Source organism: Nyctereutes procyonoides, unplaced genomic scaffold (assembly GCF_905146905.1).
Source record: "Nyctereutes procyonoides isolate TBG_1078 unplaced genomic scaffold, NYPRO_anot_genome, whole genome shotgun sequence".
NCBI classification, from domain to species: domain Eukaryota; kingdom Metazoa; phylum Chordata; class Mammalia; order Carnivora; family Canidae; genus Nyctereutes; species Nyctereutes procyonoides.
This window is the reverse complement of record NW_026575030.1, coordinates 21,457,999-21,468,543: the sequence shown is the minus strand read 5'-3', so window position 1 is coordinate 21,468,543 and position 10,545 is coordinate 21,457,999. Positions and strand designations below refer to the sequence as shown.

Genomic DNA, 10,545 nt, shown 5'->3' with positions numbered 1-10,545 from the left:
GGCCTGTGGGCACAGCTCCCCTGCCCCGGCTGCCCAGGCTCACCTGTCCAAACACATACAGCAGCCCAATCGTGCCTCCGGTCTGCCCACCGAGGACCGAGGAGATCATCGAATAGACACCCCCACTGCCAACACCACAGTGCTCCCCAACACCGATGCCGGACAGCACAGTGACGAGGGCCACCAGGACGACGAAGGACACCAAAAACATGCCCATTAGCACTCCTGTGTTTCCCTGCAACAGAACAGCAAGGAGCAAGGCGGGGGGTTAGGACAGGGGGGCCCTCCCAGGAGCACTGACCACCTCCCCCCACACCTCAGGGATGCAACAGGGGTAGGGGAGGAAGAGCTGGGCAGAGGTGGGGCACGTGGACAAAGCCAGCCCACAAGAGTAGGGCCTGGAAGAAATTCCCCAGGAAGGGCAATGGCCTTGCTTCCAACTCTTCAGTGACTTCCCATCACCAACGGGCACTCAGGGGGGCCCTCCTTACAGGCCCCTCTCTACCCCCCAGTCCCTCTCATCCCTGCACCCCAGCAGGAAGTCACGTGCTCCTTCCCCCCCACCCCCAGCCCACTTTGGCTCCCCCCACCTCACTCCAACTCCTTGACAGCCACACTCAAGGCTCAGCACTTAGGGGCTTCCTCTTTCAGGACACCAGGCCCAAGCCCAACTCAAGGGCAGGAGATTATGTGGTACTTATCATACTAGGTCCGCTTCCAAGCCCATCTTTACCTCTGGGCTGTGAGCACCGAGAGAGCGGATGCTGTTTTATTCGGTTATGCTTTATTCAGATAGTTTCTTATTTTGTGGATTTTATATTTTTAATGACATTATATAATCACAGTTTTCTTTTTCTTTCTTTTTATTATTTATTTATGATAGTCACAGAGAGAGAGAGAGAGAGAGGCAGACACACAGGCAGAGGGAGAAGCAGGCTCCATGCACCGGGAGCCCGACGTGGGACTCGATCCCGGGTCTCCAGGATCGCGCCCTGGGCCAAAGGCAGGCGCCAAACCGCTGTGCCACCCAGGGATCCCTATAATCACGGTTTTCTTCCTTTGTTCAGGCTTTCAAATTGTCTGCATGTGATAATATGATATCCTGCACCAGTCTTTGAGTTTTCATACCCAAACTGCCACTGTAACATCTTCCAAGCTATAGGTGAGCTGCCAGAGTATTCGTTAGAGCTCTTATTCTTTATGCGAAAATCATCTGGCCATGACCTCTCCTTACACGAGTTTTATGCCACCTCCTAGAAGCTCGGTCTTATTTTTGCCATTTCACATTTTGCCTTTTTTTCCATGATCAAATATGATTTTTCAGGTAAAACTCATCTCAGAGCTGAAAAACAGAGATCATTTTCAGGGCAAAAGGATGGATTCATATGGTAGGCCGCCTCAAAGGCGACCCCCGGGGACCCCCAGCCCCTGGCACGCATGCTCTGTGTGATCTCCTGCCCTTGAGTTGGGGGCGTGGACCTGGCGACTCACTTTTAATGAGCAGAGCACTGCAGAAGTGAAGGGATATCACTTCTGAGATGAGGATATATAAAAGATTGTGGGGCAGCCCGGGTGGCCCAGCGGTTTACCGCCATCTGCAGCCCAGGGCGTGACCCCGGGTCCCGGGATCGAGTCCAGCGTCGGGCTCCCTGCATGGAGCCTGCTTCTCCCTCTGCCTGGGTCTCTGCCTCTCTCTCTCTCTCTCTCTCTCTGTGTCTCTCATGAATAAATAAATAAAATTTAATTAATTAATTAATTAATTTTTAAAAAAAGATTGTGGCTCTCATCTTGGGTGCTCTCTCGCTCTCTCAGATTGCTCATCCCAGGGAAGTCACCTACACGTAAAGAGGCAGCCTTAGGAAGAGGCCCACAGGACAAGGTCTGCCAACAACAGCGCAAGCGCTCTTGGAAGCAGACCCTCCACTGGTAGAGCCTTTGGGTGGGATTGCAGCTCTGACAGGCTGACTGCAGCCCCAGGAGAGACTCTAAGCCAGAGACACCCAGCTGGGCTGCACCCTGGATCCCTGGACCACAGAAACTATGAGATTATACACGTTTTTGCTTTATGCTGCTAGGCATTGGAATCATTTGTACAGCATCCATAGAAAAAGGAAGCAACTTACTATATTCTCACTTTGGGGGTAGAACTGATGTGTCTGGATAGCCGTTTCTCAAAAAGAGAAAAGAAAAGACAAGACAAAAAAAATAGCCCAGGGAGAGGGTTAAAAAGGGCTCTTAAAGACTTAAGAATCAAAACAGAAAAAAAGAAAGAAAGAAAGAAAGAAAACAGAGAGCACTTAGGGATGCCTGGCTGGCTCAGTCGGTAGAGCGTGCAACTCTTGATCTCGAGGTTGTGAGTTTGAGCCCTATGTTGGGCATGGAGCCTAACTTAAAAAAAAAAAAAAAAATAGAGAGAGCTCACCTTTTCCTCCTTCTACCATTCCATGACTATCCCCCAGGGGCCTGGCTGTCACTGGCCAGCCCTTCCTCTGCCACAGCAGGGAGACTGACAGGCCTCCCTTGGATACAGGCTGCAGAGGTGCTGGGCAGTGAGGTGGCCCTTTAGGAAAGGGGCAAAGACACGGGTGGATCCCAGATACCTGAATCCGCCAGCGGGACCAGGAGTCCGAGCTGGAGGCCTTGTGTTTTTGTAAGCGGGAGCCCCTGTAAGTTTGGGAGGGATTCTTAGCATCCACACTAGGGAGGTTGCTGACCCTCCTCTAAGCTTTCCATGTATTAATTAAAAATAAAAAAAAAATTCCAGACCCACCCAGCCCATGACTAAGGCTGAACCCTGAGCTAAGGACCCAGGTATGGAGTAGAGCAAGCACTCAGGAGGGTCTGGCCTTACCCAGGCCTCCTTAGGGGCCTAAGAACCCCATCCACCCCACTATAGCTCAGGGTTCCTGCCCCAGAATTTGCCCATGTGATGGTTAATTTTCTATGTCAGCTTGGGTAGGCTATGGTGACCATTTGTTTAGTCAAACAGTAGCCTAGATCTTGCTATAAATGTGTGGTGTTGGGGTTTTTTTTAGCTGTGATTAACATTCACAGTCAGTATTCTCCCTAACGCAGGTGGGCCTTATCCAAACTGTTGAAGGTCTTAACAACAAAGACTGAGGCTTCCCAGCGGAGAAAGAATCCTGTGGCCAGATTGCGCCATAGAAATTCTGTGTTCCCAGCTTTTGGCCTCAAGCCTGCAGCCTCAATTCTTACCTGAGTCTCACCTGGACTCACCAGACCCCACAATCATACATATAGGATGTCCTGTGCATCTCTTATAGGTATCTACCTCCTATTGGTACTAGCTCTGTGTCCCTGAAGAACCTTGGCTAGCACATCCCACACCTCAAATGGCCCCCTCTCTCTTGCACCTGTGTAACCGAGCTCCCCTCTGAAAGCCTGGCTGAACCATGCCTCCGCCAGGAAGCTTTCCTGGACACTTTAGCAACCCTACATTCACAGCCTGTTCCATTCCTGAGGGATTTAACGCTGCTGTGAGACCTCACCTGGATTCCTGATGTGAAATCAGCAGGGCTGTTAGCTCGCCAGGGGAAGGAACCAGGCCTTCTATTCCATAATCCCATTGGCACATAGTCGTGCCTGGAACACAGTAGGGGCTCCTCCTGACTGGCTACCCTTTTGTTTCAAGCAGCCTGTTTAGTTTACTGAAGTCCCAGGGAGAAGGCCCAGTGTGAGGAGCTGAGACCCCTGCCTCAGGACATACATCTGCCTGGAAGGTCCCAAGATGCCTTCACAGAAGAAACAAAGAAGAGGCCTTTATTCCCTGTAGGGAAGAAGCAAATGGTACCCCCACAAGCTCATGCACCTCTGACCCAGCCTGGCCATGTGCAGCCTTCCACAGAGGGTCTATGGGCAGTGGGGGAAGGCAACTGTGAGGGTGAAGGAGCTGATCCCACCTGGGGGCACCATTGCCACCAGCCTGCTCTTCGTGATCCACCTCCAGTCCCAGCCACGATGAGCCCTGACTTCTGTGCTCATATTTCTCGTATTCCTGAGTTGTCATGACTTAAATCCATGGTGAGGCTTCCACTGGAGCCTCTGTCTGGGGCCCAGGTTCTCAGGATTCTCGTTTAAATAGCAGTGCTAACTATTCGGTGTCCTTGCTTCTCATCTCCTGTTTCTGGAGCATCCGTGCTTCAGAAACCTGTTGCCTGCGCTGTGGGATGCCCAAGAGCGCAGAGCTCTCCGTGTCACAGGCTCACGAGAAACTCCAGGGCCACCAGCTCGTCACTCACCACCAGCCAGCCAGTCCTCAGGAAGAGGACAACCCCAAAAATGTTGATCATGCAGGATGTGAACACGCCATCCCAGGTCCCAAACAGCACTGGCTCCCACACGAACAGTCGGCTCCTCCACCAGGGCTGGGGCTGGGCCAGCGCCCCCTGAAAACAGAGCATGCGGAACTCAGCCAGCTGCTGCACCGCAGAGGGCCAGAGAGGGGAAGTGAAGGGAGGCAGGGCAGGAGGGGGCGAGGGGGACTCAGCTTGAAACTCCATCCACCTTCCTTTGCAGGGCACACACGTGTGTGCACGCTCGCTCGGAGGCCTGGGATTGTTTCTGCCCAAGGCTCACTGTGCTCTTCTGACAGGGACTCCTATCAAAGGGCAAGGACTAACTGGCCAGTGTGCCCTTTCCATCTGGCCGCTCAGGAGCTGCTCCCCCCAGCCTCCTCGCAGGGAGGTGTGGCCACGGGCCTGAGCTCTGGCCCCCAGAAGGTGGGGAGAAGGCCCGTGTGTCTCGTCTCGAAGAGCATGGGACTCTAGGTTCCAGCTCAGGCCGCGGTCACGAGCTCTGGGGAAGGCCACCAGCAGTCCCCCCGTCCCACAGGGGACAGCAGCTTCCAGCAGTGACTAATCTTCGGGTGGACTGACTTTGCACTTTCTTCCCCCCCCAACCCCGACACCCCGCAATCAACGCTGCTACCGAGTCCCCTCTGCTGGAAATGCCTGGCCCCTAGCGCCACAGCGACCTCCAAGCCCCTTCCAGCCCACTCCCCAGGATTCTAGGGCATCACCTGGCGGCTGTTTAGAACCAGAGGCTAATAGGTGGTTAAACAAATGCCTTCCTTATTTTTCCAATGCAAAAATAACCAAGGCGCTTTAACAAAACACTCCAGTGGAAACTCTTTACTGAAACAACTAAACCTTGTGGAGAAAATTTTTTTTTTAAGATTTTATTTGTTTCTTCATGAGAGACACAGAGAGAAGCAGGCTCCATGCAGGGAGCCCGACGCGGGACTCGATCCCGGGTCTCCAGGATCACGCCCCAGGCCAAAGACAGGTGCTAAACCGCTGAGCCACCCAGGGATCCCCACCTTGTGGAAATATTAAAATGGCTTAAAGAGGGCAGCCCAGTGGTCTAGCGCCGCCTCCGGCCCAGTGGTCTAGCGCCGCCTCCGGCCCAGGGCCTGATCCTGGCGTTCTGGGACCGAGTCCTGCGTCGGGCTCCCTGCATGGAGCCTGCTTCTCCCTCTGCCTGTGTCTCGGCCTCTCTTTCTCTCTCTCTGTATAAATAAATAAAATCTTTAAAAAATAATAATAAAATGGCTTAAAGACAACTAGTAGCAGCTGGTGCTGTTCACCGTCCTGACCTCTGGCCTAGGGCTAGGAGTATAAATGCACACAGCAGGGATCTTCCAGTGTCGCACACTGGCACAGCCGCACCTCGCGGGGGGGGGGGGGGGGCAACTAGGAAGCAGTGTGCACAGCGGGTCTCTGGACCATGCATGTGGTCTGTACACAGTGAGAAGGCAGAAAAACCCAGAGTATAGGACAGAGAATCTGCGGTCAGGGGCCCAGGGGCCCGGCTCCTGAATGGCTGAGCACAATGGATGGATGCGCCCCCATCCAGGGCAAAAGGCTGAGGCCCACGGGCCTTGGTCAGAAAGGAGAGGACCCCATCCCCTGCTCCCCCCTGCATCATGCGCTCACTTGCAGACCAAGAAAGGAGGCCGCAGAAAGTCATCAGGGCCGTCAATTAAGACTTAAGACTCCTGGGCACACCCTGCCAGTCCCCACCCCCCCACCGATGCAGCGGGAGCTCCTTTCATCTGTGTGTGTCTGTCTGTCTGTCTTTTTTTTTTTTCTTTCTTTCTTTCTTTAAAAGATTTTATTTATTTGACACAGAAAGTGAGATCTCAAGCAGAGGGAGCAGCAGGCAGAGGGAGAGGGAGAAGCAGGCTCCCCATTGAGCAGGGAGCCTGACACGGGACTCAGTCCCAGGACCCCAGGATCGTGACCTGAGCAGAAAGCAGATGCTTAACCGACTGAGCTCCCGAGGCGCCCCTACCTGTGAGTATTTCTGTTCATCTGTCTTTCACAGGCTGCAGATAAGGCATCTCCTGAAAGTCAGTAAATGTGAGAACAGCGATGGTGGCTCAGAGCACAGACCCCGCTGACCTTATGCTTGTCCTCGAACAAATGATCCCATGCAACCTGTTTTGGTGCATGTAGGATTGTTTTCCAGAATCCTAATCTCTGAATTCAGGACCGGGTCCCCAATTTCCCATCTCTCCTTAGGCTGCTGCAGTTCTGTTCTTTCTTAGTAACAGCAGTGACAGCAGCAGCTCTCAGCAAGAGAGAGCAATGATTTCGAGAGTGCTCTCACCTTCCACATCCCTCCTCTGCCTTGATCCTCACCACACCACCTGGGTGGGGGCAGGCAGGGAGAGGGCCCCGGTGTGGAGCAAGGGAAGGACACCGGAAGGACAGACAGCACAGCCGGCAGTCCGCACTGGGTTTGAATCCCCCGTGCCCGACTCTAAAATCTGTGCCCGGCCCTGCGCCTCGGATTTTGTGCCCTTTTCTTGCCTAGAAGTCAATTCTTTCGGCCCCCATTGCCGACACCCCAAACTTGGCTGAGGTGTGCAGGCCTCACCCCTGGGCCTCCCATCCTGAAGTGGGGAATCCTGGTCCGCGTGCTCCAGCCTCGCCTGTCCACCCTGAAGGCCGCTTCCTTTCCTTCCGTGTTCGTCCACCTAACGGCGTAGGGGAAGCTTTCACTCCCAGGACCTCACTGGACTGAATCGGCCTTAAAGGTGGTTCCTGAATGGGCCAGAAGCTTTAGGAGACTCTGCCCTCCGAGAACGAAAATAGAAGTGGTTTAAAACGGGTTGGGTGGCCGTCTGGTGGCCAGGCCATGGCAGCTTATCTCAGGGTGCTCGGGGGAACGCACCTACCTTTTCTTACCAAGTGACAAAGGAAAGCAAGTCTTCCCAGGGCCTGCTTGCTCATCAGAGACCAGAAGGAAGAGCCTGGCTGTGTTTCACCCCAAGGCTGCAACCCTGAGGTTCTTAGGGAAAGAGGGAGAGAGAGAAAGAGAGAGCAGCATAAGCCCAGGGAGAGAGAGAGAAGGAAGAAGAAACAAACACACAGAAAAAGGGAAAGAAGACAAGCTAAGGAACGGGGAACCCTGGGGTAACTCCTAAGCAGTAGTACAGAGACCCCCGGGGCTCTCTCCCAGCCCCCCCCCCACACTGATGCCAACATGGAGGCGGCCCTGGTGCCCTTCTCCACCACATCCTGCAGCTGCACCACTTCGGGGCTGCCCACCCCACCCCCCGCCTCTGCCACTGGCCCACTGTGGGCAAACCAGGAGACCACCAGCAAGACCACCCAAACCAGCAGCCTTGCAGAGTGACCGCTGGGCCTACGGCTGGTACAATTCTGAAACCAGTTCTGAGGTGTGGGTCTCCCCCCTCATACCAAGCAGTTCTCCAGCGCCAGCTGGTGTCCTCTGATTCAGCTCAATTCTGGTATTATCTATCTGGAAATGGGGTCAGGTCCCACAGGTTAAGGGCTGTCCCCCAAGACTACTCAAACCTCCCCCTCCTCTCACTCCGGATGCCAGTCACGAGGTCAGATTGTCACCTGTGCTTCTGAGCAACTGCCTATAAATTGGAAGTTCCCATGACACCTTCCTTGGCTTTGATTAATTTGCTAGAACGTCTCACAGAATTCAGAGAAACACTTTACATTCTAGATTACCACTATGTTACAAAGGATATAGCCCAGGAGCAGCCAACAGGAGAGATGCCCACGGGGGAAAAGCAGGTGGCTTCCAAGCTCTCTCCAGGCACATCACCCTCCCCAAATCTGCACACATCCACCAGCCTGGAAGCTCTGCAGACCTCATTATTTTGGGGTTTTATGGAGACCTCATTACATACATTGATTAAATCATTAGCTGTTGGCAACTGACTCCATCTCCAATCCCCACGTTTCCCCCTGAAAGTTCCAACCCTCTCATCATGGTTGGTTCTTCTGGCAACCAGATCCCATGCTTAGGTGCTTTCCAAAAGTCACCTTATTGACTAAACCCCGTTGTGGTTGAAAGGGGATTGGTAGGAATATCCAGATACCCTTATCACTCTTATCACTTAAGAAATTCCGAGGGCTTTAGGAGCTCCCTGCCAGGAATGGAGAGAAAAGCCAAATGCATATTTCTTATTCTAAATCACAGTATCACAACTGGCTACTCCACAACCCTGCTCTCTCTCTGCCCTGCCAGCTTTTTCCAATTCCCCTTTGCTCCTGCCCGGACAGGCTGAGGACAGAGCCCTGAGCCTGCAACCCAAGCAGACATCGGACAGGAGAACAGAAGATCAGCTTCTCCCCCACACTCTGGAACTTCACACCCAATTACCCCCTTTATGGGAGGGTAAGGAATCCCCTCACATCTCAGATGCGTCCTACCACAAAGGCTGTGACTCAAGACTCTCCCTTTGCACCTCTACCCAGTCACTGGGAGCAGGAGAATGTAGAACAGCTAGGGTTATGGCAGCTGGGCAGCCCAGGGGGCTAAGGGTTTAGCGCCGCCTTCAGCTCGGGGCGTGACCCCGGGGTCCTGGGATCGAGTCCCGCGTCGGGCTCCCTGCATGGAGCCTGCTTCTCCCTCTGCCTGTGTCTCTGCCTCTCTCTCTCTCTCTGTCTCTCATGAATAAACAGATAAAATCTTTAAAAAAAAGGGGGGGATTATGGCAGGTGACAGTCGGACTGTTCTGAGCTATCCTTTTTTTTTTTTAATCCAAAAAACTGGGATCCCTGGGTGGCGCAGCGGTTTGGCGCCTGCCTTTGGCCCAGGGCGCGATCCTGGAGACCCGGGATCGAGTCCCACGTCGGGCTCCCGGTGCATGGAGCCTGCTTCTCCCTCTGCCTGTGTCTCTGCCTCTCTCTCTCTCTGTATGACTATCGTAAATTAAAAAAAAAAAAAAAAAAAAAAAAGAATGTAATCCAAAAAACTAGTTTAATTATTTAGCTCAGCTATTACACGGGAGCAAGTGGGGTGCTGTGATGGGGATCACTGACAGGAAGGGCTTCTGTGGTTGCCCCAGGCTAAGTGCCACGTTTACGCTGGACACAAGTCTGTCTACTAGACTGGAGAAATGGATGATTTGGAGAAATGTGTCCTTCGGTCTGAACCATTTGCAGGGAGGTCCTCCTGCCACATCAGGGACCAAGTCTTGTCTTTCATCTCCCATTTGCCTAAGATGCTGTGGGGATCCACATGGGTGGCCCCAACAGCTCTGTGCTGGGATAAAAAAAAAAAAAAAAAAAAAAAAAAAGCTAAGAGCTCCCAGATGTCACTTAACAGTTAGATAGCTGAAGGAAAGGTTGCATTGTTTGTAGAAGCCAGCTGGGCCCCTGTGGAAGGCTGTAAGGTGCTGCCAAAGTCCAGATGAACATCTGTGGGGCGTCAGATGCCAGAGTTCTCATCCTCAGAGTGAGGCAGAAAAACTCATTCATCTCGGAAATGCTCTGGACGCAGAACTTGCCCTTGAGCCAGATCAGGACGGGGCAGCTTGCTAACAAACTAACTTCCAATAAGTTAGTTCTTAGATATTTTAGCAGTTCCGTTTAGAATCACTTGTGTTTAGAACCAAAGAGTCAAAATTTCCAAGTGACAGCGTTTCATTTGTGAAGGCCTTCCGAGACTTCCAGCTTCCTTCCAGACCTTGAGGATGCAGGCAATGCCCAGCCTCAACCCTTTCTCAATGGGTCTTGCCCACCCCTTTCGTTTTGTTTTTGGTGGGGGAAGCAGTGAAGTTGACCACAGAATGGGTGAGGCTAGAAAGCTTCGGGCTCGTTCCTGGTATCTCCATTCAGTTGGCAAAACGAGGCAACCCCATATGGTATCACGTGGTCAGTCTTGGTTTGAAAGACCCTGCGGGTGGAGGGTGAGAGGACTGTGATGTCTAAGGGGGAGGACAGTGGGTGCAGGGAGGGGGAAATGAACCAGCAGGCAGGCCTCTACGGTCTCCCTCCCCCAACTGCAGTTTTAACCATTTCAAACGCTGGGGATTCGCTGAGTGTGAAAACCACGGCCATTAGACATTAGACACAGGTGCCAAGGAAGGGAAATGGACAGTTTGCAGGAGAACAGAACTTTTCTTTGGACACAGTCCTCTTTGATGATGGAAAGAGAAAGGATGGCGCAGTCTGTAGACCCTCTAGATTCACGGCGGTAAGTCATGAGCAGGTTTAGGAAGAAGGAAAGGAATTCTCTTCTTTAAATTGAAGTTCC

General features: G+C 52.8%; 1 protein-coding gene across 1 annotated transcript in view; it reads right to left on the bottom strand.

The window, feature by feature from the left end:
- The window catches only part of SLC12A8 (solute carrier family 12 member 8), a 134,862-nt gene that overhangs the window by 106,382 nt on the left and 17,935 nt on the right, over positions 1-10,545 (bottom strand). The window contains exons 3-4 of the mRNA XM_055316244.1: positions 4,260-4,406; positions 44-235 (exon numbers count right to left, since the gene is read on the bottom strand). Coding sequence (XP_055172219.1) covers positions 44-235; positions 4,260-4,406 — 339 coding nt within the window. The remainder of the gene's footprint in view (positions 1-43; positions 236-4,259; positions 4,407-10,545) is intronic.